General features: G+C 36.3%; 1 protein-coding gene across 1 annotated transcript in view; it reads right to left on the bottom strand.

The window, feature by feature from the left end:
* Window positions 1-7,351: 7,351 nt before the first annotated feature.
* The window catches only part of MED13 (mediator complex subunit 13), a 96,309-nt gene continuing 75,789 nt past the window's right edge, over window positions 7,352-27,871 (bottom strand). The window contains exons 23-30 of the mRNA XM_068529824.1: window positions 27,275-27,498; window positions 25,116-25,258; window positions 18,752-18,910; window positions 18,449-18,634; window positions 16,617-16,765; window positions 14,788-14,961; window positions 12,042-12,142; window positions 7,352-11,391 (exon numbers count right to left, since the gene is read on the bottom strand). Of these exons, the coding sequence (XP_068385925.1) occupies window positions 11,259-11,391; window positions 12,042-12,142; window positions 14,788-14,961; window positions 16,617-16,765; window positions 18,449-18,634; window positions 18,752-18,910; window positions 25,116-25,258; window positions 27,275-27,498 (1,269 nt within the window). The 3' untranslated portion in view covers window positions 7,352-11,258. The remainder of the gene's footprint in view (window positions 11,392-12,041; window positions 12,143-14,787; window positions 14,962-16,616; window positions 16,766-18,448; window positions 18,635-18,751; window positions 18,911-25,115; window positions 25,259-27,274; window positions 27,499-27,871) is intronic.

The raw sequence follows: 27,871 nt of genomic DNA, 5'->3' as shown, positions 1-27,871 counted from the left end.
AAAGGAGTTTTGATCACCCAGTAGATTGAGAACCTCTAGTCTCTATATATTTTTATATTATTTCTGGTTCCTGATTCAACCGATGTGTATTTAACACGTTCTGTTCAGCAGATATTATGCGAGGAGCTGAAACAAAAATATTTTACAGAGATACAGTACTTCATACTTAATAGTTTCTAAAGCTTTGACAAAGGGATAATCTCTTTAAAAATAAGGTCTGCTTTCAACACGAAAAATCAGCAAAGGAAGAAAAGAACAAATGTGTGTTGCAGTGTTTCTCAAACATTTTTCCACCTGGCCCACAGTAATACATTTCACATTGTGACCCAGAGCACAGATACACATGTATATCCACATTTACATGGAAACAAACGTTTTATGAAATAATACACACATTACATGTTATGTATTCGATTTCACTTCTTCAAATTGCTGATCACTGCACACTAAAATTGATTTCACAATCAATTTCACAATGGGTTACAAACCGTACAACATTGTCACTTTTTAAACTGATAATCTATTAAGGACCTACTTACTGAACACTTGCTAGGCACTAGTGCTTTGTATCTGTTATCTGATTTAACTCTCTGAGGTAGGTAATATTATTTCCATTTTACAGTTCTGGGAATCGAGAGTGAGAGGTTAAGCAATTTCATTCTCCCTGGATGATCATTTCACAAGAGTGAAGGGAATTCAAACACTGGTTTGGAGGATGAATGAGAGGAGGAGGTGGATATGAACTAAATGATTTTTAAGATCTCTTCCAATTCTGTTTATGATCCTGTAATCACTAATGGAGATACAACATGTACATCCATCTTGATCTGTAGAGAATAGCAAATCACATCCTACCTGAATGAGATATCTAGAGTGTAATGGTGATGAGTATTGATACTTATCTTCCTCCAAGTACCTTTCTCTTCCAATTTTTATCTCAGTGAATATTTCTAACACCCAGAGTTGCTCAAGCTAGAAACCTGGAAATCATCCTAGACTCCAACCTCTCCCCCTCATATCCACTTAGTCAACAAAAGTCTTTCAAATCTACATTGTAATGTTTGCCAGTGAAATCATTTTCGTAATCATTCTATACAACTCAGAAATCCTAGTGAAAAAAGATTTATTCATGAGCTTTTGAGTTTTAGATCGGCTTCTTCTGAGGCCTACTCCCTAACTATACTAAAACCAATTTTTAGACTTGGCAGATCAGATGTTTACTTAGGCAGATTCGGTAACTTCTAGAATGGTAAATAATGCTAGAAATTAACCTTTGGTTATCAAAGGAGTATCTTACCAAAGGATTATCAAAAGAGTATCTTATATAATTATGGCATACCTTTTTGTTATTAAATGTTTGAGGAAATAATCCCTTTTTAAGACCAAAGTGGTACTGAGGCTCATTACCATTTCTCCTCATGAAAAGATATGTTTCACCAATTCTATGATGACTTTTATTCACATTTTAACATCTCTGAAACTGGGACATCTTACAATTAATAGTTGTTAAGTTGTACTTGACAGCATTTTTTTTTTCTTAGTGGTACATAAAATGTTTTGCAATTACTGGTGTCTTAGATTTGATGAAACATGTTGTATAGTTCCTATACTTTAAGTCCTGGATGAAGTGAACATTCACCTCTGACTAGCTTACTTTGATTTATTCTTTCCTGCTTTAACTATTTGTCAATCAGACTAGGGGAAGAAAGAAAAAGAGAAACAAAAAAAGAAAAAAACAGTTATCTACTGTGTTTCAGGTATACTAGGTGCTTTTATGTAAATTATTGCCCAGGAAATGAGCTTCAACAAATTAGAAGACTTAGGTATTTAAAGGAGCACCAATGTTCTTTGGAAATAGAATCACGGAATTTCAAAAGTAAAGGGATCTCAGGAGATATCTAGCTCCAGTTTTCTCAACATGGAACTCTTTATAATTATCCTCAACAGTGTGTCTATTTTACAAGATTTCTTCAATTGTTTCTGCCTGTCAAGACCTTTTGGACTCTTCTTTTATACTGGCTATCTGCTTTGGCTAAACATATCATATCTACATTAATTTTATAGGTAAATTGTTGAGTACAATTGGGTTCAGCCAAGGTTCTGTAGCATAACATTAGAGACATCCCTCCACGTTGACATAGCTCCACCAATCAAGCCTTTTCGGGCATAATTGTTCAACCAATTATGAATCATCCCAACTACTAAAACACTTCCCTGCTTAGGGATAAAGTTCACTTCCTTTAAGGTGGCACTCAAAAGACAGTTTTTCTGTGGTCTGACTCCTCTCTAGCCTAGACTTCTGCCATGTCCCACCACGGTGCCTCCATTTTAGTCAGTTTGAACTGCTTGTTTCCCAAGTCCTTCATGTTATTCATGGGTCTTCTCCCCTACTGTTTCTTCTGTGTGGAATGCCTTTTATTCTCTTTTATGTAGTAACCCCCAAGTATCCTTCAAGTGTCACCTCTAGTGTTCCCTTGTAAGAAATCCTGTCCTGACAAATCACCTGTCTCTTCATTAGACTTAAGTACCCTTCTTCAGTGCTCCCAGGCCACCCTTTGCTTCTTTCCATCGTAGTACTTCATATAGTACCCTGTAATTGTTAGAATTTTTAGTCTGTGTCCCTCTCACCAGAAAGTAAGTACTTTGAGGGCAGGATTCATATTTATTTCTTTGCCCTTGGCACACAGTATGGCACTTACTATTGGCTTTTTAAATTAATTCAAGCATGAATTATGAAACCTTATTAAATAACCTGCTGGATGTGGATTCCCATGATCAGTTTATCAATGCTGTGAAAATAAAATATGAGCTTGATTTCAGCTATTCCCTCTTGTATATGCACTGTATTGTCATTCATACCACTTTAGAGGGCTTATCAAACTGTTTATACAAATATGTTTCTCAGTAGACTGAGGGCTTAAGGTCAAAGGTTTGTATCTCATTACTAGGGTAGATAATCAATTCGTTTATTGAACGAATAGTGCTTTATCCTGGCTTCTGGTGATCTTGTTCCTAGAGTCAAGTAAATTTGTTAGTAGTTTCTAGGACATAAGTTTTTTAAACTTTAAAAACTGGGCAAGTTGTACATTTCCACTCTTCCAGAACCCTTCATTTTTACAGTGTTTCTGAATTCATATCTGCAAGTTTTTTCAGCACTCAGGATGTAATTCGTTTGGGTGTGGAGACTTGAGACTCCTTTAAATCAGTTAACTGTCTCAGATTTTAACTCCATCATGTTATTTTACATTTTAGAGCCTGAAGACCCTTCAAGCTGATATCTTTTTAGTGGGGGTAGTTTGGGACAGAAGGGAGATAAAGCTTGAGTACTAAATACTTTACTCTGTATCTTTTCCATCCTTGCTCTTGCTAGAAACATTATTTGTTGTTGCCATTAAGCATCTTTTTTCTCTTGCCAGCCTTAGTTCATTCTGGATTTGACTCTTCTAGAGAACATAGGTATTATATTAATCATCCCTCACATTTGTATTTTAAAAATTTCAAAGTGTTTTTTGCAGTTTCCTTGGAGGTTCACGAAGCTGGTTAGGAAGATATGGTTACGGTTGAGTTCATGTACAAATGAGCAAATTGAGACTTCGAGTGGTTCAATGATTTGTCTGAAGTCACAAGCAAGAGGGTGGCAAAACTAGGAGTACAAGAATCCTAATCCAGTGATGCTAAACTATTTCTACTAATGTGAAAAAAGTTCCAAGTAATTAAAATTTTATAACTTCATTTAAATTATTTGCAAAACTCACACTAAAGCTAAGTTCTGTAATTTCTGGTATGTTACAAGAAGTCTATACGAAAAATATTACAGTGCCTTACTACATGCTAAGTGTTGCATTGGAACTGTATGCAAAATAGACCAAATTTCTGCCCTCATGGAGTCATTTGGTAGCAGAGGCAATCAACTATAAACTGCAAAAAACACTATGAAGTCCCCATATAATGTGTTACAATAAGAATATATAACAATAAGAGTATTTAACAAGGGGCCCTGATCTGAGGCAAGGGTATACGTGGTAATTAGGGGGAGGCCTTAAGGCAAGAATAACCGTGGGACTTTCAAAGAACTCAAATGCCTAGGAGGCTAGGAGAACACAGGAGAAAGGCCCATTCTGGGGCTTGTGGAGAAGTAGGCAGAGGACAGATCATCTAAGACTTCTGGTATCTATCTTTAGAGCAAGAAGCAGCCATAAAGGGTTTTAAGCTACCAAGTAAAGAACATACTGAAAGTAGAGAGACGAAGTTAGGAGGATATTGCAGTGGTCCGCCCAGATAAGGTTCTTTTACCTAATCACCTTTATAGCATTGCATAGTGCTAATTTAGACTAAGGTCAGGCCAATAGAGATAGAAATGGACATATATGATAGTAAATACAGAAGACCAACAGTTTTTGATGACTGGTTACAAGGAAGAGTTTGTGGTTTGCACAACTGAATGGATGGTAGTGCCATTCACAGTGACAAGGAACACTACTAAGGACCGGGTGGTTTTTGTGGAAGAAGATTGTTGATTTTAGTTAAAAGTAGATTTACTCAAGAAAAAAAAAAAGCAGAATCAAGACAAACTCAGGCATTCTGAATGCAAGCCTATAAGACACTACATGGTTTGGGGACTGTTGAAATGTATCACTAAGATTTTTTTTTCTCTGTAGCAGGGAGTGGCAAAGTAAGGAAGGTTTAAAAACATCAACCTTTTTTACCTTCACAAAAGGTCATTCCTGAAACAGTTCTGGTGGGTCGCTCTGAAAGAAAAAAAAACACCTCAAACAATATTAAGCATAATTTCTGGTTATAGCTATAGGACCCTGAGAATGAGGGTTCTTTAGTTTTCAGTCCAGGATTGATGTCTTCTAGCGTATACACAGGAAGATATTGGAAACTGTAGAATTAGTATCAGTATAGATGACTCAGGAATACTTTCACAACAGTTAAATTTATCTTTTACCATGAGCCGAAACCAGAGACTCTCTTCCTTTCTCTTTTGTTTTTGCTTACGTGAACCCTTCAAATAACCCAGTGTGCCCTTTGGACTTTTATACTCTTTAACTATATGTTCTTGGGGCCATGGGGAATTGACTTATCTGAACTAGTTGTTAGTAGAGCAATACACCCTGAATATCTCGTTAAGCAAAGCCTGAACATTTCACTTAACATGCCTGAGAATGGTTTCCATTAAATGCCCGTTTCCCTAGAAACTAACATTTCAAAGGTTATTTACTACAAATAGTTTGAATAGAGCTCAAACAGCATTTCTAACTTTATCCTGAAGTAGATGTTCTGCCTCGAGACTTCTTAAAAACCTACAATGACCCTATAGCTCCAAATATTTAATAATTCTGTAGTAACAATTTTGTCTCGGGCATATTTTGATAATAAAATCATTAAACAGAAAAAAATGTTAGAACATGTTGTAATTTTGATTCTAGAATTGTGGTAAATGTGTATTTGTACCTTTAGTAATAAGCTGATATTATTTCAAGTCACCTCATCCAGTTCATTAGCAAATACATACAGGTATACCTCGGAAATACTGTGGGTTTGGTTTCAGGCCACTGCAGTAAAGCAAATATAATGAAGCAAGTCACATGAAATTTTTGGTTTCCCAGTGAATGTAAAAAGTTATGTTTACACTATACTGTAGTCTATTAAGTGTGCAACAGTATTATGTCTAAAAAAGCAATGTACATACAATTTAAAAATACATTATTGCTAAAAAATACTATCATCTGAGCCTATAGTACCGGTAACATCAAAGATCATTGATCATCATAAGAAATATAATAATAAAGTTAAAAATATTATGAGAATTACCAAAATGTGACACCGAGACACAAAGTGAGAAAATGTTGCTAGAAAAATGGCACTGATAGACTTAACGCAGGGTGCCACAAACCTTCAATTTGTAAAAAACCCATTATCTGCCAAGTACAATAAAGCGAAGTGCAGTAAAATGAGATATGCCTGTATGCCTATGTAAATAATGTGCTACTGATATCAAGAGGCAAGGTCACTTGCATGTGCAATATACTCCTTGTAGAACATTTCAAAATGTTCACCATATTCCACGATTTCACCTCTCAATCTGTAGTTCTTAATTCATATGGAGAACTTGGCAGAAGTTCTGCAAGAAAAGATTCCCAGGGATTCACTACCATCTTGAGCTTTCAAGTCTTAAGATTTTGCCATGATGTAGCACAGTGGGTCACAATGTAAAAAGCATATTTGCCTAAGGTAGGGAACATGTCTGTCTCTAAGCAGCTTGAATTCTTAACAAATATTGAAGAAAAAATATCATTTCCTTCAGTAAGTCACTCAAAATAGGATTTTTCAGATTGGTTTTCAATACTTAAAACCACAAACAGTAAGGAAAGGGTGTATGTAGTTGGGCAACAAGTGAGTACCCCTCCCCCCAAAAGCTTGATTTGCAGTTATTTTTATTTTAAATTATTTATTTATTTGGCTGCACCGGGTCTTAGTTGCTGCACATGGGATCTATTTTTTTTAGTTGCAGCATGCAGGATCTAGTTCCCTCACCAGGGATCGAACCAGGGCCCCCCGCATTGGGAGCATGGAGTCTTAACCACTGGACCACCATGGAAGTCCCTGCAGTTATTTTTAGTTATACATAAAGTTAAATTGTTTTAAAAGTTAGAAAAAAAATCAGAGGTAATATAAACCATAAGACAAAAAAATTTAAAATAAAAGTTCCAACAACATACAGGATTCTTTGTTTTTACTTCTGCTGTCAGAAACGATTTTAAAATGACCACAACAGTTTTGGGATCTGTCCTTACTCAGCTTAAGTTTGGACAAAAATATTTTAAACAGCAGCTTATAAAAAATGCGCAGAGCTATTTTCAGTGTTCATATGTGAACAACACTTTTCTGGGAGTTCCCTGGCAGTCCAGTGGTTAGGACTCCGTGCTTTCACTGCCAAAAGCCCAGGTTCAATCCCTGGTCCGGGAACTAAGATCCCCCAAGCCGTGCGGCACAGCCAAAAAAAAAAAAACCCCACTTTTCTTATGTTTCAAAAACATCTGTGTGATTTAAAAAAATAGGACAGAACTAAGCTTTAAATATTTGAAGGTAACTTGTTTAGACTAGAAAACTGGTATCAAACCGATCAGCCTAAAAGGAATTAATACGTAGGTACATATACAATTTTCCTGTATATTATACACCAAGGTATGATTAAAATCTTTAAAAAAATAAAATACTTCAAAGAAGTTGAAACTCCATCAGTTTTTAGGTTGCCCCTTTTCATTTATAAGTGACATAAAAATACTACTACTTTTTACACAAATTTAAGACAGAAATATTTTCAACAGAATGAGACACCACAATGAAGGCTTCATGAATAATTTATTCCATTTGAAGTTTTTTTTTGTTTTTGTTTTTTTTAAAAAGTATAAACCTTTTCATTTCCTCAATCACAATTTGTACAACTCAGTGTTATGGCATTCGGCAGCAATAGTGTTTGTTCCTTCTTCTTTTTTTGTCGCGTTAAAGAAAAAAAAAAAAGCAATTGGACCATATTAAATCTCACTGCTAAACAACAACTTTAAAACGCCCCTTCATAAAGTGACCAAGCTATTTTGAGAGAGTTGATGCTGACACGTCCAGTAATGACATTACAATTTGTAGTTTAAACTCAGTAACTTTAAGGTCCACAAATCCAGTTTACTTTGAAAACTAAAGCTATTTTAAAACTTCATGAATACATCAACCTGAGGAGTATTTTAGGTCCCAAATCCAGTTTTTAAATTAATACGCCACAAAAAAGAAAACATATATATAAAAATTTAAACACAGTTCTGGGCCCATTAAAACACCAAGAAAAATCGAAAGGTTAAGATTTCTAGCAGATTTTTTTGAGGGGTGGGGGGAAACCAAAAAAAAAAAAGTATGTCAAAAACATTTTTCCTTAATTTAGACAAACTAAACTCTTAAGAGGAAACCCAGACCAAAACATCACTCATGCAACATTAAATGTATTAATAGACTGATATGCGATGCCATAGTGGATGAATAGCAAATTATATGATGCAACAGCATTTAAAAACTTCCTTTTAATGTATTCAATTTGAACATTTTAAATAATGCAACATAGTACTTTGATATTACAGTATTAACATAGTGCTTGATTAAAGATCTGCAAATCTTTGTAGTAACACATTAAGTTAAAAAATTACCTCAGAAGGTAAATATGAAGACGAAAGGAGAATATTTTAATACAGTAATCTGTGCCATACTGACAATTGAGTACGAATACAGCTGAGGATAGTTGACTAAGTAGTAAGAGCTTAATTTTAGTGGTTTAAGAAAAGTTAGAAAGATTTAAAAATTACAGCTACTTTAAAATTTAAGGATTACATATAAGTACACTTGGTGGCCTTCTGGCCAAACAATAAGGTGTACAGAAATTTATTCATACAGTGTTAATTCACAGTCCTGATAACTGAATGGCTTGCATAAGAAAGGTATGGCTAGATGTTTCTCACTGGCTGGAAGCAGACATTATATAACTAATCTTTTAAAATGCCAAAATATTCAACTCCCACCCTGCTTTGTAATGGACAACTGCACAAAAAACAGACATTAGCACTGTAACAAAGAAGTCAAGGTGTTGGTGATCAATTGGTATAAAGTATATTACTTTGCTTACCTATTTAAACAAAACAAAACTACCCATACTTGTCTGTGACAGTACATCAGTAGTCAGATCCATCATCCTGCATGAAAGGCTTAATTTATTTTTTTTTCCTGAAACAAATCTCCTGACCTTTTCTAATGGCTATTTAATAATTTTCTATTTGAGTGTGAATTTATATATGAAGGGCAGAAAAAAAATCTTAACAGTAAATCCTGTGTATTTGGGAACTATTCCCTGATTCCCAGATAAAAAGGAATTGTATAATGGATTCCTTCCTTATGGCTCCATATAAAAGAAAGAGTAATTTTTAAAAAATCTGTTTTCAAACTGAGGTGTGGTTACTATAGGCTAGTGATTTAAACAATTGAGAATACCGCTTTTATTTTAAGAGTCACTATTGAGTTAATAAAATATATAAAAAAGGATACTGTTTTAATAGAAATTCCAAATAAGCATCTTTCCCCTCAAATCTCAGACAAGTTTTTTTTTTAAGTACAGAAAAAAACATGCCAACATAATCTGTAGTGTGTTAGCATAATTTAAGAACAAATGCAGAGATGTGATCTTTAAATTTTAACTTCAAAATATGCTGACCATTGGGATTGCATTATAATTTTGAAGAAATGATCAAAAACCTCTGTCACCAATTGTTTTTTTCTATAGGAAAAACAAGACTTGCTAATGTTTCAATATACATAATTTGAAGAAATTATATTGTTCATAAGAAAGTGATATTTAAGCTAAGCATATAGTATTTACAAAACAAGTTTCAGTTAAAAAAACAAACAAACAAAAGCCAACCAAAAAACAACAAAACATACCAAATTACAGTTTTGTAAATACAATCAATTTTGTCCTTGTAGAGAATTAGTGAACATACAAATTCAAAATTTAGCTAGACTGCTTCCAAGAAAGACAGGTAGACTTGGCGACTGTGAATTCAAGTCAGCGACACAGGCAGGAGGCTAACTTGGACTCTCTTGTGAGCAGCACTGTAGAAAGGATTTTTTAAGGGGATAAAGCCTGCGTAGAAGCAGCTATCTTGGCATGTGCAAACAAGAAGAGGGAAAGCTGTATTGAAGGAAGGGGTGAATTAAAGTCCCTAAAATTCAAGTCCCTTCTTTAGGGAGGTGAGAACCTCCTTGGCATATGCCCTGCCTTAATCTGAGCTGTGTTTACAGGAAAGTACAGACTCTGGTGTTTGGGACTGCCATCTCCAAACCAAGAAAATTAAATAAATAAAAAGGCAAAAGGAAACAGGTTAAGTTTAGAAAATGGTTCTTTAACTAGTGGAATAGTCTGAATACCAGAATTCACTGAGGATCTATTTACACCACAGTTTGATTGCACTCACACATCCATACGTATGCAAACTCTCACACACATTCCCAATCTTTAATTAAAAAAAAAAAAAAAAAAAGAAGTCAATCAAGAGTGACTGCTCTTAAAATAATTTGTAAAATGCCTAGAGCTGGGCTAAATTTCAACCTTATAGCAGATCCTGAAGATAATTTTCATAAGTAATAATATTCCCATGCCTAGATGTGCCACTGTTAAAACAACAACAAAAAATGTAAGCATGTAACATTAAACACCAAAGTTAGTTTAAGCATTCAGTAGCAAATGTTTTTCTTGTAAAACTAAGTTTCTTTCACTGGAAATGGCCTGAAATATTAGTCATAGCCCTAAACCATAGTACAAAATATAACTGAAGAATTCTCATTTTATTCTAAGTTAAACCACCTAACAATATCACTTGTATATTGCCATCATGTTATTCTGTAAAGGTGTGACTGATATATAAAATGTTGTAAGACCCGGTACCTTTTCAATTTATAAACACAGTGAACTTCATTACTGTACATGTACTCTGCAACTACAGCTTAGCTGTAAATCCTCCACACACAATGGTATGGACATTATTCCCCCTCTATCCCCATTAAACTGTACATCAAGACAATACAAATTTACTGTCCCACCCACCCCCTTACAAAAAAATAATACTCTAAAAGCAACCCTACTGCAACTTTTTAATTAAGACGATTACATATATTTTAGACCAATTGCTTTAAAGCAAGAAGGCAGTATAAACCTTCTAGGAAAATTTTTATAAAAGAGGTTAAGAAATATAAGACAATTTATACATTTAAAAACTTACAATAAATAAGAGATGCAGGCATTTTGAATACTAGATACTATAATCCAATACAAGAACATCTTGATGTTCTGAAGCCATATGTTGAAATTCATTGTTCCTCATGTTTCCTTCTCCATGCTTTTAATATTCATTTAACATGACTGGGTACTATGGCTCATTACTTTTCACAAATACTGTGACTGGAAAAAAAAGGTTAATTTTGCTACGAAAATGTTATAATACGCTTTGTATGATCAGTCATCATCCTAAAGAGTTCAGTATAGTCAATGAAAAATAACAGGGTTATCGCCCATACCCCCAAGTCAAAACAATATTTGTTGAAGTAATAAGAATTAGACCCCATCACAAATGACTTTCACTGAGAAGATAATTGTAACTTAATCTTGCAGCGAAATATCTTTTTCCCTTGCTCTTTTCTTGCACAGTTCCATCAAATGAAGATCACAGCATATTCATGATAAAGTTATATAACTGATTCAGCACCACAAAATGAATTGGGAGACATGAGCGTCTGTCCTGGATTGCAGGGTCACAGGTTAGCCAGGAGAGTGCATTGTACTGTTCCAAAACAAACCTGAAAAGCAAGTAAACTATGTAAGTCATGTATTTACTTGTGCTTTAAATTCTGGAAGCAATTTCCAATGATGGCATCTAAGATTCAAAGTCAATTTAAAGAAAAAAGTGTAAGGTATGAAACAGAGAGTCATGGGGAGACTAAAGAGAACTGATTTTCATTAAAATTGTTCTCAAAAATAGATTACAGGGCTTCCCTGGTGGCGCAAGTGTTGAGAATCTGCCTGCCAATGCAGGGCACACGGGTTCGAGCCCTGGTCTGGGAAGATCCCATGTGCCACGGAGCAGCTGGGCCCGTGAGCCACAATTACTGAGCCTGCGCGTCTGGAGCCTGTGCTCCGCAACAAGAGAGGCCCGTGCACCGCGATGAAGAGTGGCCCCCGCTTGCCACAACTAGAGAAAGCCCTCGCACAGAAACGAAGACCCAACACAGCCATGAATAAATAAACAAAAATACTTAAAAAAAAAAAAAAAAGTAGATTACACGTGTTAGAAAGAAAAGCACTCACTCTGAATGACATATAATTCATCTAGCAATCCAAGGGTGCACAACTGTAAACTACCGCCAAAAATGAGAAAAATACATAAGGATCAACACTGTATTCTTGCAAAGTTGTTATGGAGAACTCTTAATGGTAAAAAGAGCTGTACCTGAGGACATCTGAAGTCTGATTTGAGTCAAGTGGGTGGGAGTGTTTACTGTGAAGCAGCTCGTCAGATTGCACTGAAGGCACGTGGAGGTGCAAAGAGGCCTAAAAAATAACAGGTAATCAGTCAGCCAAATGGAAAAAAGTCTGTTGGTTTTACCTTATTCTCGCAAGGTCTCTTCCTTGATGAAATACATTTTAGATCTATGTAATGAATGGGAGCCTCTATAAACATGTTCGACCTTCTTCTTTAATTCATTACATAAGTAATTTTTAAGTGTGTAACTCAAAACTTTTTCAGCTTTATTGTTTTTGAGACCGCATAATAATCCTGAAAAAAGGATCTCTAATTATTTGCTAAGTGTAACCTGCCTAGATGTGTAAAGTAAATGTTTAAGAAAGCACAAAATTGATAAACCTGAGTACAGTCTCTAGGTTACATAGACTATGCAAATTAACCTAGGTCTAGCACTGAAAAAAGTAATAGAAGTAAGCATATGCAAATATTTTACTTATAAAGCAATAAATCTTAAGCAGAGCTACCTCTGGTGGAATTGTGAGCACAGATGCATTCTTTTGCCCACTCAATTTCATAATGGAGGCTTAATAACAACTGGCACACCCATTTAGGTATGGCAGTGAAGAGTGAAAGAAAGGGATGTGGTACTCTTTTCACATGTCAGTTCCTCGACCAGGGATGAATGAAACCCGAGCCCCCTGCAGTGGAAGTGCACAGTCCTAACCACTGGACCACCAGGGAAGTCCCTGTAGAAACCCTTGACAGGTCTCATTCTGTATACTACTGTAAGAGGTACTATTTTATATTTAGGTGTTCTCTCCTCTACAATTGTAATATATGTATAAAATCTTGTTGTATATTCAGAAATATAACCAAAAATATGTTTCAACTGCCCATAAACTCTTGATTTGAGTTATAAGCAAAAGTCTCTCATGTGGCAGATCACTACAAATAAATGAATGTAATTAGTAACAGTGCTCTAATTTCAATGATAAAAAGATTTTTTAATCATCTAGGTAACAACCTATTTTTTTCCCAAGCCAAGAGAAACATACCAGATGGTTTTATTTGCCTATGGTATAGAAATAAAATGGGATGTATGAAAACAGAAGGTGAACAAAATTATGGTAAGTTATGCCTTACCTGATAATTCAGACCAGACCAGAAGTCCTAATCTTGTTACACTGTATCTGAGGGTGAATGCCCACTTTACACTATCCTCTCTGCAAATATTGAGTAGAAAAGAATCTGGATAGTCCCTTGGACTTTTTGTGAAGTGGTGTTTCTTAAAAATATGTTCTGTGAAACACTATTAATAGGTGTTACACAACACTTTTCCTGTGTATTAAAGTAAGTTTGGGAAATGGTAGGTAAACAATGTTATTTGCTGTTTTTCAGAGCTTTTAATGTGTATTCTAACAACAAAAGGGGCGTGGGGGCAGAAAGCACATGTAGCACTTCCGAAAGGACCAAAGAACCCTTTGTTTTGTAGAAACTCCAAGGATTACTATGATGCAGAAACCCCCTTGGGAATATGTTCTTGTAATGAGATCTGTATAGACCACTGCACAAAGAATAGACTGGTAGGGGAAGAAAAGTCATATGCTAAAACTATTACCTTGGCCGACACTCTCTAACTATATTACCTCACTAATAGTCAATTCAGATCAACAGCTCTTGTATTCTTCATGAATGTGCCACAGAAATTCATTGCTTAACCACAAATGTCACTGACTCAATGGTATGTGAGCCAAGGGAATCAAGATTTAATAGCAACAGGCTTAAAAGACAGCAACAAGCCTATTGGTTAAAGTACCCACTAAAATATAACCCTAAAAAACTAAAGCATACTATTCAATTTTTACCCTACAAATAAAAATCAGTTGGCAAGTATTCAGTTAGCATGATTTATGGACTAAATCAGTCAACTTCTGGTGGGTTTATATAAGTGAAATCAGATCTAAATCTGTTATTTTGGAATAGTAGAAGTAGCAGCAGGAACAAACTCTAGATAGGGCTTTCACATCTCGTTTTACCATTTTATGATTTATCTCAACCTTGTTATATCACTTGCTAATGAATTTGTTTCGATAAAATAAGTCACTATGGGTCTGAGAATCTCATTACTTGAAAACCACTCAATAGTTTTAAAAGCAATTTACACAAAGCTAGAAAGCTTTTTTAAGGAGGTAGTAAATGGATCTAAATATCAAATATTTTTACAAAGATTATGAAACCTTTAATTCCCAAAATAATGAGGCATAATAGGAGTGCAGAATGACATAATTCAAAGAATAACACTATATAATCATGAAAAGATGTGGGTTTTAATCTTGAGTCTACTACCAATTTATGATTGGACAAATGAGTTTTCCTGAACTTTTAATATGCTCACTGAGAAAATGAAGACGTTAGATTAAGGGTAATATAAGGTTTCTCCCAGCTCTAAACGTCTATACGTGCAGCTGAAAATAACTAAGAGTAAGGGTCCCAGAAATTCGATTTAAAGTTATTTAAAGGTTTAAACTTAATATGAATTTAAGAATTACAGTTGTTTCATAATTAGATTCATAATTCTCTCTGTAATCTTGTCTAGAGAGTCGTATACGGCAATGCATTTAAGACCTCAGGTAAAAGCTACAAGAGTTCAAAAAGCCACTTCTGTTTCTTAGGACTTAAGCCGTCGATTAGCATTACTTAGGAATTGGCAAAAAAAAAAAAAAAGCAATACCTTAAGAAAAAGGGGACACTGATATTGTGCTTGAGGACATGCTGACCAGAACCAGTCAGGTAACGGACCCGCTTTGGCAGTTGATACAAAGTAACCAAGGGCCAATGGTTGCTGAAGAATATTAGTTACTTCATCATGAGATTCTGTTGAAAGTAGCCGATCAGTACCCTGACCCTTAAAAAGACAAAATTAAAACTGTGTTAGTTCATTTGATATAGCTAGCACTAGCTATAAATACAGAATGGTTTATGGCAATCAGTCTCATTATTTTATTACTTCAATTTCAAAAATACTGAAGGATATTTTAGAAAGTCAATTGCTACGTATCATAATTCGCATTAAATAATGAGTTTTAAGAGTTGCATGAGGAAATGAATATACCAACTATTTAACAAGTTTGTATTATTATGTCAAGCCCGTGTTCAGTGTGTGTGTATATAAACCTTTGCATCTGACTGAAAAATACAAAATATTCAATGAACTTTCTTATTTCCTAATACGCCCTCAACTAATTCCTGACCATCACACCCCAATCCAAAAGGTGGATTAAATTTAGCTTTGTTTATCTGGCACTACCTATAAAATGCAGTTAGTAGTGTTTTGGAAAGAAATATGGCAACATGAAGAGACAACTATTAAGTGATGCTCATATCCTTTAGATTAGTCAATGCATTCTTTGGTATTTATTTTAAGGAAACATAAAAAGAAGAAAAATGATATACATGGAAATGCTCATTGCAATTATTACCTAAAACAGAAAAAAATAAAAGACTTAAATGTCCAACGTTTGGGGAATGACGTAACAAATTATGGTAAAGCAACAATGTAACATAAAAAAGCTGCTAAGGGAATTCCCTGGCGGTCCAGTGGTTAGGACTCCATGCTTCCACTGCAGGGGTACACGCGTTTGATCCCTGGTCGGGGAACTATAAAAAGCTTATACTTTTTGAAAGCTGCAACATGTGAAAGGAAGGTAATTTGCTAAAAGCAAAAATGGTTTCTGGGAATTCCCTGGAGGTCCAGTGATTAGGACCCCGCACTTTCACTGCTGAGGGCGCGGGTTCAACCCTGGTCTGGGAACTAAGATCTCGCAAGCTGCACAGAGCAGCCAAAAAAAAGGTAAAACTGATTTTAGTAAAGAGGTATGATTATTGGTGCTTTTCCTTATATATTTTTTCTTTTTTTCCCGTAATCTCATTTCTTTCCAGTTAAATTTTAAGAAAAAGGAGGAAAGGATGCAAGGTAAGGTTGGACAAAGATGCCTTTTTATTTTAAACTTACGTACATTACAATAATCAAATAACCACTATATATAATTTCATTCAAATAATGATGTTATTCAAATGAAGTCCAGTTAGTTTTGAGTTCAAATAGGACAAGACAGCCGGCTTCCATAGATGCTAAAAATAAGGGGGTGGGGGGGCACGCGAGGGTCAGTGTTTTTTCTGTTCTTATTAGAAAATTATTTCCTTTATGTTCCTTGTCACAGCCCTGATACGAATGGCAGCTCTTAGAGTAATATACTGATTCTCAGATAATATAATCCTACATCCTGCTATGGTGAAGTAGCAGGAAAACTATTAATATAAAAGAAGGATTAATGCCAAGTAGTCTAGAAAATACAAAGTCCAAGAAAGCAGAACCTTAGAGACTCTCTTAATAACGTACAACTCAACATACTGATGTCTCTAAGGTAGAAGTACATGAATGTACTGCTGTAATGTTCTTGCTAATTTTCAAGGAAAAAAAGTGTTCTATTTCATTGATATAATCCGTTACTAAGTTAATGAATGACATTTAGATAAACTGAACTTTTATAACAGGGTTACCTTGCCAGCATCACCTCCATGGGGGTAATGAGATCCTGGAGAATGAACAGGAGATCCCGTTGGAGATGCAGGAAGGATATTAATGATATCAGGGTCAAGATCATCTCCTGTGTCTAACAAATCAAAGATACCCATTCCATCTGCTCCATCTATACAGAAGGAAGAAAAAAATTAAATACTCCATTTTTCATATCCTATGGTCATTTACAGGAGAGAGTTAATGGATTTTAACCAAAATGAGTTAATGTAATCAACATTTACCGAATGTCTACCATGTGCCAACTATTGTGCTGGGAGCCAAATAACCAACTATGCATAAATAAGCATGTGGTAGTCTGAATAATGGCCCCCCCAAAGATGTCCAAATCCTAATCCCAGGAATCTGTGAATATGTTACCATAAAGAACTTTGCAGATGTGATCAAGCTAAAGATCTTGAGATGGGGAGATTATTCTGGATTATCCAGGTGGGTCCAATGTAATCATAGGGGTCCTAATAAGAGGGAGGCAGTACCATTAAGAGTCAGTGAAGATGTGACTATTCTAAACTGCTGGCATTGAAGATGGAAAAAGGGGCCATGAGAAAGAGATGTAGGTGGTTTCTAGAAGCTGGCAAAGGCAAGCAAACAGATTCTCCCTTACAGCCTCTAGAAAGAACCAACCCTGCAGACACCTTGACTTTATAGCCCAGTAAGACTGAGTTTCGACTTCTGACTTCCAGAACTGTAAGATAGTAAATGTGTGTTGTTTTAAGCCACTAACCATGTGGTAATTTGTTACAAATAGCAATAGGAAACTAATACGAATGCTGGGAATGAAAACATATTTAAAATGAGACTATTCACGACTAACTCCTTAATTCTTTACTATTAAAATATTCAAGTTACTGTATAACACACTAAAAGAGGAGAATAATTAATACCCATACTTGTGATTTTAGAGATATGCCATTTTCTAAGGTAACCACTCAGAGCAACAATGGAATATCACTTATTTTCTCTTCTACTAAAATGCAATCAATAGGTTCATCTAGAAAACTTACAAATTACTATATTATTCTGGCAAATCAAAATACAAAAGAATATGAAATGACCTGCAAAGTTCATGTACAGGTAACTCAACAGCACATACATAAACCTGTACAAATATTTTATGATCCATGTTGGCTTTTAAAATAAGTAAACATTTATGGGATAATTCATAGCACTAGTTCTGATATCAATAAGGTAGAAGAACGGTTGTATTAGTTTCCTGCTGCACTTCAACAAATTACCACAAACTCGTCGACGTGAAACAACATACATTATTCTCTTACAGTTCTGGGGGCGAGAAGTGCAAAATCAGTTTTATTGGGTTGAAATCAAAGTGTTAGTCATTAGGCCAAAATGAAGGTACTGGCAGGGCTATGCTCTCCCTTGAGGCTCCAGGGGAAAATCTGTTTCCTTGTCTTTTCCAGCATCTGGATCCATCTTCAAAGTCAGCAGCATAGTCATTTCTCTCTGACTTTGCTTTCCTCTGTTTCCACCACATGCCCTTCTCCTCTTTTGTATACAGTCAAATTTCTCTCTATCTCCCTCTTATAAGGATCTATAAGATTGCATTTTGGGCCCACCTGCATAAGCCAGGATAATCTCTCCATCTTAGGATCCTTAATTTAATCAGATCTGCAAGTCTTTTTTTTCGGGTGGGGGAGGGCATATAAGGTAACATTCACAGGTTTCAGGAACATTCACAGGACATAGATGTTTTGGGAGGTATTATCCAGCCTATAATCGGCCACAATCACCCACATTTATTTTATATTTGCAAACCTGTACAGAACAATCCACCTACCATTGTTGGGATTGAAAGCTAAGTCCAAATTTTCAGTGGTATAAGTAGCTGAAGCTACTTGCACAGAAGCAGAAGTAGGAAACACAAGTATATGAGTACATGATGTATCCTGTGGGGTATTAAGCTGAGACGTCTGCATGTTTAGAGTGGTGCTTCTTCCAAATACAGAACCAGTTGACACAGAATCTGGAAAGAAAATGAAAGGTATTTTTTCTTTTAATAAATGAAAAATCGATTTTACAAAATACTTAGAAATTTAAGTGCATAAAGAATTAAATCTGATATAAACTAAAGATAGCTAACCTGGCATAATAACAAAAGAGCCTTGGGGTTCCATTGCTACCAAGCAAGCACTGAGAATGCTGGGAGAGTCTGCAGCAGATATACCACACATTCTACACATGTCTTTCAGCCTTTTACTTAGAGACTGCAAGTTTCGACGACTCAGCAAACAGCTCCAATCTGTGGGTATCAACAGTAAAAACAATATCCAAAGTAACAGCATTGTTAACACTGTATAAAACAAAAAGTTAAAACATAATGGTTTTAAAATTAATGTATTCCTCAAGAGTCATCATTAAGTCAAAAACCTCTTATTGCTGACTTTACTCAACATCCTTTATCCCAACTTTAATGTACATCAGTATCAATTAGTATCTACTGAACATAGGATGAGTTGCACACTAAGCAGAAAGGGGGAAAAAATGAAAGATGACAAGAATAGTAGTAATAACACTGATATAAAGTTCCAATATGTCCTTTTAAATCTGAGTTAAGCCATTTGTGGACTGGACATATGTGGTTCCTCTTTAAAAACAAAACAAAAAACTAGATTTTTATAACCTTTGCATTTTATTTATTTATTTTTTTAAAAAAATTAATTTATTTTATTTTTGGCTGTGTTGGGTCTTCGTTTCTGTGCGAGGGCTTTCTCTAGTTGTGGCAAGCGGGGGCCACTCTTCATCGCGGTGCGCGGGCCTCTCACTATCGCGGCCGCTCTTGTTGCGGAGCACAGGCTCCAGACGCGCAGGCTCAGTAGCTGCGGCTCACGGGCCTAGTTGCTCCGCGGCATGTGGGATCTTCCCAGACCAGGGCTCGAACCCGTGTCCCCTGCATTAGCAGGCAGATTCTCAACCACTGCGCCACCAGGGAAGCCCCTAACCTTTGCATTTTATTCAGTACCTATTCCTAGATATGAATTAACATAAAACAGAAATTTACCATTCTCCTGCAAAGTACTGCTTACAAACAGCAGAAGCAAGAAGAACTATAATCCTGCAGCCTGTGGATCAAAAACTGCATTCACAGAAAGACAGACAAGATGAAAAGGCAGAGGGCTATGGTACCAGATGAAGGAAGAAGATAAAACCCCAGAAAAACAACTAAATGAAGTGGAGATAGGCAACCTTCCAGAAAAAGAATTCAGAATAATGATGGTGAAGATGATCCAGGACCTCGGAAAAAGAATGGAGGCAAAGATCGAGAAGATGCAAGAAATGTTGAACAAACACCTAGAAGAACTAAAGAACAAACAAACAGAGAAGAACAATAAAATACCTGAAAAAACTGCCCTAGAAGGAATCAATAGCAGAATAACGGAGGCAGAAGAATGGATAAGTGACCTGGAAGACAGAATGGTGGAATTCACTGCTGCAGAACAGAATAAAAAAAAAGAATGAAAAGAAATGAAGACATCCTAAGAGACCTCTGGGACAACATTAAATGCACCAACATTCACATTATAGGGGTCCCAGAAGGAGAAGAGAGAGAGAAAGGACCCGAGAAAATATCTGAAGACATTATAGTCGAAAACTTCCCTAACATGGGAAAGGAAATAGCCACCCAAGTCCAGGAAGCACAGCGAGTCCCACACAGGATAAACCCAAGGAGAAACACGCCGAGACACATAGTAATCAAACTGGCAAAAATTAAAGGCAAAGAAAAATTATTGAAAGCAGCAAGGGAAAAATGACAAATAACATACCAGGGAACTCCCATAAGGTTAACAGCTGATTTCTCAGCAGAAACTCTGCAAGCCAGAAGGGAGTGGCATGATATACTTAAAGTGATGAAAGGGAAGAACCTACAACCAAGATTACTCTACCCGGCAAGGATCTCATTCAGATTCAATGGAGAAATCAGAAGCTTTACAGGCAAGCAAAAGCTAAGAGAATTCAGCACCACCAAACCAGCTCTACAACAAATGCTAAAGGAACTTCTCTAAGTGGGAAACACAAGGGAAGAAAAGGACCTACAAAAACAAACCCAAAACAATTAAGAAAATGGTCATAGGAACATACATATCGATAATTACCTTTAACGTGAATGGATTAAATGCTCCAACCAAAAGACACAGGCTTGATGAATGGATATAAAAACAAGACCCATATATATGCTGTCTACAAGAGACCCACTTCAGACCTAGGGACACATACAGACTGAAAGTGAGGGGCTGGAAAAAGATATTCCATGCAAATGGAAATCAAAAGAAAGCTGGAGTAGCTATACTCATATCAGATAAAATAGACTTTAAAATAAAGAATGTTACAAGAGAAAAGGAAGGACACTACATAATGATCCAGGGATCAGTCCAAGAAGAAGATGTAACAATTATAAATATATATGCACCCAACATAGGAGCACCTCAATACATAAGGCAACTACTAACAGCTATAAAAGTGGAAATCGACAGTAACACAATAATAGTGGGGGACTTTAACACCTCACTTACACCAATGGACAGATCATCCAAAATGAAAATAAATAAGGAAACAGAAGCTTTAAATGACACAATAGACCAGATAGATTTAATTGATATTTATAGGACATTCCATCCGAAAACAGCAGATTACACTTTCTACTCAAGGGCGCACGGAACATTCTCCAGGATAGATCACGTCTTGGGTCACAAATCAAGCCTCAGTAAATTTAAGAAAATTGAAATCATATCAAGTATCTTTTCTGACCACAACGGTATGAGATTAGAAATCAATTACAGGGGAAAAAATATGTAAAAAACACAAACACATGGAGGCTAAACAATACATTACTAAATAACCAAGAGATCACTGAAGAAATCAAAGAGGAAATCAAAAAATACCTAGAGACAAATGACAATGAAAACAACGACAATCCAATACCTATGGGATGCAGCAAACGCAGTTCTAAGAGGGAAGTTTATAGCTATACAAGCCTACCTCAAGAAACAAGAAACATCTCAAATAAACAATCTAACCTTACACCTAAAGGAACTAGAGAAAGAAGAACAAACAAAACCCAAAGTTAGCAAAAGGAAAGAAATCATAAAGATCAGAGCAGAAATAAATGAAATAGAAACAAAGAAAACAACAGCAAAGATCAATACAACTATAAGCTTGTTCTTTGAGAAGATAAACAAAATTGATAAACCATTAGCCAGACTCATCAAGAAAAAGAGGGAGAGGACTCAAATCAATAAAATTAGAAATGAAAAAGGAGAAGTTACAACAGACACCACAGAAATACAAAGCATCCTAAGAGACTACTGCAAGCAACTCTATGCCAATAAAACGGACAACCTGGAAGAAATGGACAAATTCTTAGAAAGGTATAACCTTCCAAGACCGAACGAGGAACAAATAGAAAATATGAACAGACCAATCACAAGTAATGAAATTGAAACTGTGATTAAAAATCTTCCAACAAACAAAAGTCCAGGACCAGATGGCTTCACAGGTGAATTCTACCAAACATTTAGAGAAGAGCTATCACCCATCCTTCTCAAACTCTTCCAAAAAATTGCAGAGGAAGGAACACTCCCAAACTCATTCTATGAGGCGACCATCACCCTGATACCAAAAGCAGACAAAGATACTACAAAAAAAGAAAATTACAGACCAATATCACTGATGAATATAGATGTAAAATCCTCAACAAAATACTAGCAAACAGAATCCAACAACACATTAAAAGGATCATACACCATGATCAAGTGGGATTTATCTCAGGGATGCAAGGATTCTTCAATATATGCAAATCAATCAATGTGATACACCGTATTAACAAACTGAAGAATAAAAACCATATGATCATCTCAATAGATGCAGAAAAAGCTTTTCACAAAATTCAACACCCGTTTATGATAAAAACCCTCCAGAAAGTGGGCATAGAGGGAACCTACCTCAATATAATAAAGGCCATATACGACAAACCCACAGCAAACATCATTCTCAATGGTGAAAAACCAAAAGCATTTCCTCTAAGATCAGGAACAAGACAAGGATGTCCACTCTCACCACTATTATTCAACATAGTTTTGGAAGTCCTAGCCATGGCAATCAGAGAAGAAAAAGAAATAAAAGGAATCCAAATTGGAAGAAGTAAAACTGTCACTGTTTGCAGATGACATGATATTATACACAGAGAATCCTAAAAATGCCACCAGAAAACTACTAGAGCTAATCAATGAATTTGCTAAAGTTGCAGGATACAAAATTAATGCACAGAAATCTCTTGCATTCCTATACACTAATGATGAAAAATCTGAAAGAGAAATTAAGGAAACACTCCCATTTACCATTGCAACAAAAAGAATAAAATACCTAGGAATAAACCTACCTAGGGAGACAAAAGACCTGTATGCAGAAAACTATAAGACACTGATGAAAGAAATTAAAGATGATACCAACAGATGGAGAGATATACCATGTTCTTGGATTAGAAGAATCAATATTGTGAAAATGACTATACTACCCAAAGCAATCTACAGATTCAATGCAATCCCTATCAAATTACCAATGGCATTTTTTACAGAACTAGAACAAAAAATCTGAAAATTTGTATGGAGACACAAAAGACCCCGAATAGCCAAAGCAGTCTTGAGGGAAAAAAATGGAGCAGGAGGAATCAGACTCCCTGACTTCAGACTATACTACAAAGCTACAGTAATCAAGACAATATAGTACTGGCACAAAAACAGAAACATAGATCAATGGAACAAGATAGAAAGCCCAGAGATAAAGCCACGCACCTATGGTCAACTAATCTATGACAAAGGAGGCAAAGATATACAATGGAGAAAAGACAGTCTCTTCAATAAGTGGGGCTAGGAAAACTCGCCAGCTACATGTAAAAGAAGGAAATTAGAACACTTCCTAACACCATACACAAAAATAAACTCAAAATGGATTCGAGACCTAAATGTAAGACTGGACACTATAAAACTCTTAGAGGAAAACACAGGAAGAACACTCTTTGACATAAATCACAGCAAGATCTTTTTTGATCCACCTCCTAGAGTAATGGAAATAAAAACAAAAATAAACAAATGGGACCTAACGAAACTTCAAAGCTTTTGCACAGCAAAGGAAACCACAAACAGGACGAAAAGACAACCCTCAGAATGGGAGAAAATATTTGCAAACGAATCAACGGACAAAGGATTAATCTCCAAAATATATAAACAGCTCATGCAGCTCAATATTAAAGAAACAAACAACCCAATCCAAAAATGGGCAGAAGACCTAAGTAGACATTTCTCCAAAGAAGACATACAGATGGCCAAGAAGCACATGAAAAGCTGCTCAACATCATTAATTATTAGAGAAATGCAAATCAAAACTACAATGAGGTATCACCTCACACCAATGAGAATGGGCATCATCAGAAAATCGACAAACAACAAATGCTGGAGAGGGTGTGGAGAAAAGGGAACCCTCTTGCACTGTTGGTGGGAATGGAAATTGATACAGCCACTATGGAGAACAGTATGGAGGTTCCTTAAAAAACTAAAATTAGAATTACCATATGATCCAGCAATCCCACTACTGGGCATATACCCAGAGAAAACCATAATTCAAAAAGACACATGCACCCCAATGTTCATTGCAGCACTATTTACAATAGCCAGGTCATGGAAGCAACCTAAATGCCCATCGACAGACGAATGGATAAAGAAGATGTGGTACATATATACAATGGAATATTACTCAGCCATAAAAAGGAACGAAATTGGGTAATTTGTTGAGACGTGGGTGGTTCTAAAGACTGTCATACAGAGTGAAGTAAGTCAGAACGAGAAAAACAAATACCGTATATTAACGCATGTATGTGGAACCTAGCAAAATGGTACAGATGAACCAGTTTGCAGGGCAGAAGTTGAGACACAGATGTAGAGAACAAACGTATGGACACCAAGGGGGGAAAGCCGCGGCGGGTGGTGGGGATGATGGTGTGATGAATTGGGTGATTGGAATTGACATGTATACACTGATGTGTATAAAACTGACGACTGGGCTTCCCTGGTGGCGCAGTGGTTGAGAGTCTGCCTGCCAATGCGGGGGACACGGGTTCGAGCCCTGGTCTGGGAGGATCCCACATGCCGCGGAGCGACTAGGCCCGTGAGCCACAATTGCTGAGCCTGCGCGTCTGGAGCCTGTGCGCCGCAATAAGAGAGGCCGCGATAGTGAGAGGCCTGCGCACTGCGATGAAGAGTGGCCCCCACTTGCCGCAACTAGAGAAAGCCTTCGCACAGAAACGAAGACCCAACACAGCCATAAATAATAAATAAATAAATAAATAAATAAAACTAAAAAAATAATTGATGACTAATAAGAACCTGCTGTATAAAAAAATAAAATTCAAAAAAACACAGAAATTTAAGTATTAAATAATAAAAGCACAATTTTACCTTTTAATTCTCCATGACCAATCCTTCCTAGACGGCCAATTACAACTCTCCACGGCAATGAACTCATTTGTACAAGTCCTAGGCACCACTCCCAAAGTTTCTGTAGACCAAATCTTCTAGCAGATCCTTTTTTCCGACGGGCCCTGTTGTATGGAATAGAGTCATAAATATTTCTAAAATTCCTATGATGACATTTCAAAAGAGCTCAAATTTGTGAAAAACTGGTCCCCTCATTTTAATGCTTGATATGTTTTACACAAGTCCTAAGCAAGAATATATATAAAATCACAGGTTTGGCATGATAGTTTGTAGTTTGTTTAATACATATTAAAATATATACTTAAAATTAAAAATTGTCCAAGAAGCACCAAAATTCACCAGAAACACTGCTCTATACCAGAGATTGGCACACTTTTTCTTTAAAGGGCCAACATTTTAAGCTTTGCAGGCCATCAAGATTCTTCTGCAACAATTCAACCTGCTGCAGCATGAAAGCAGCCATGGACAATAATTAAACAAATGAGTGTGGCCAGATTTGGCCTATGGACTGGAGTTTGAAAACCCTTGCTTCATGCTTTATTCTTTTTTTTTAATAAATTTATTTATTTATTTTTATTTATTTTTGGCTGTGTTGGGTCTTCGTTGCTGTGCACGGGCTTTCTTTAGTTGTGGCGAGCGGGGGCTACTCTTCATTGCGGCACGCGGGCTTCTCATTGTGGTGGCTTCTCTTGTTGCGGAGCACGGGCTCTAGGTGCACGGGCTCAGTAGTTGTGGTGCACGGGCTTAGTTGCTCCGCGGCATGTGGGATCTTCCCAGACCAGGGCTCAAACCCATGTCCCCTGCATTGGCAGGCAGATTCTTAACCACTGCGCCACCAGGGAAGTCCCTTGCTTCATACTTTAAATTGAAGAATATCGAACAAAAACCTCCCACACTTCCCAGAACAAACAATGCTGTGTTTTCTGCATGCACGTCCTTTATTAGGCAAGTACATAACATTAAGTGCTCTGTGGCTGAGCAACAGTAGCTACCATTTATTGAGGACTTACTACGTACCAAGCAGTATGTCCAATCAATTTACATGTAATACCTCATTTCATCCTAACAACCCTATAAGGCAGATAAAATTATCCTCCTAATTTTACAGAGAAGTAAGCTACCGCTCAGTTGGATACAGTAATTTTGTCAAGATCCCACAGCCAATAAGTGGCAGGACTGGGATTTGAACCCAGATCTCTAAGACTCTAGAGTTGGACCTCTTAACCATCATCTCACTTCTACTTTCAGTGAAATGGCAATACACTATTTTTTTATTGGGAAGGTAGTATTATTCTTTCTCTATTCTCTTTCTCATCCTTCACAGATTAATGTTTCCATATTCTGCTTCTTCAGCGCCACTATAACCAAATAATCACTAAGTTTTTCTGCACATAACCAATTTCTGAACTTAAAAGAACAGAACGTTTAGATAATAAAGAAGAAAATAAAGAACAGAACCAAATCTGAAAATTAAAGTTACTTCATGGATTTTTCAGGTTCTCTTAGGCAGTGTTCACTAGCCTTGAAATACGTTATTAGAAGTGTCTATTAAGTGATAATTCAATATGAGGCTCATCTTTTGTGACCTATTAGTTACAGTCTTCATGAATAACTGGTCATGATACCTAACTACTATCAAGAAGAATTCTAAAAAGAAGGCCACCATTTTCAGAAGACACTCCAACATTTAAACGGGAAAATTTTTAGTGAAGAAAGTTAACTCAGTTTATTAGGGACTGTATCTTAGATGGTATATGAGAAAAGTAAATGTTCTAGGATGCCTTAGTGGATTTTAATTTGCAGATGGCTTTCTAGTTCCATGTTTCAAAATTTGTTAGGCTAAAATCATTACCTCAAGGTTTATTACACAGAATATAGGGGCTTTAACCTCTTTTGTCTATGTAACCGAGATAATCAAAATTATTTTAGAGTCCGTTAAATTATACAATATAAATATTCACTACAAAAGAAATGAAAAGCACCCACAATCCCAAGACTTAGTATTTTAATATATATACCTTCCAAACCATTTTCTATTCATTAAAAATGAAACATAATGTGTGTGTATGAATTTTTTTTCATGGGATGATACCATGATACATTTAAGGAAATAAAAGTACCTATTTGGGACATCGATGTTAATGATACAAGTTTCTAAAAGTTCTCCATACAGATCTGTGCAAGATGCAAGAATCCATCTTTGATCATGTGATAAACAGTAGCCCACGAAAAGAACATTGTATTTCTGTCCAGCTTCTCCAAATGTTTCTCCTAGCTCTGTCTGTTTATCCTTCACTGGAGCCAGAATAAAAGGAGGTGTATAAAGTCGAATACACTCTGGTCTCTGTAAAGTAAAAAATTAAGTTACTATGGTACTATACAATCACAGAAAAATCTTTTATTAAAAATAAAGACAGGGACTTCTCTGGTGGCACAGTGGTTAAGAATCCGCCTGCCAATGCAGGGGACATGGGTTTGAGCCCTGGTCCAGGAAGATCCCACATGCCACAGAGCAACTAAGCCCGTGAGCCACAACTACTGAGCCTGCGCTCTAGAGCCCGCGAGCCACAACTACTGAGCCCACGTGCCACAACTGAAGCCTGTGCTCCACAACAAGAGAAGCCACTGCAGTGAGAAGCCCGCGCACCGCAATGAAGAGTAGCCCCCACTCGCCGCAACTAGGGAAAGCCCGCGTGCAGCAACGAAGACCCAACGCA

This window comes from Eschrichtius robustus, chromosome 20 (assembly GCF_028021215.1).
Source record: "Eschrichtius robustus isolate mEscRob2 chromosome 20, mEscRob2.pri, whole genome shotgun sequence".
Classification (NCBI taxonomy): Eukaryota; Metazoa; Chordata; class Mammalia; order Artiodactyla; family Eschrichtiidae; genus Eschrichtius; species Eschrichtius robustus.
Note: the sequence above shows the minus strand (reverse complement) of the source record. Positions and strands in the feature narration are given on the sequence as shown.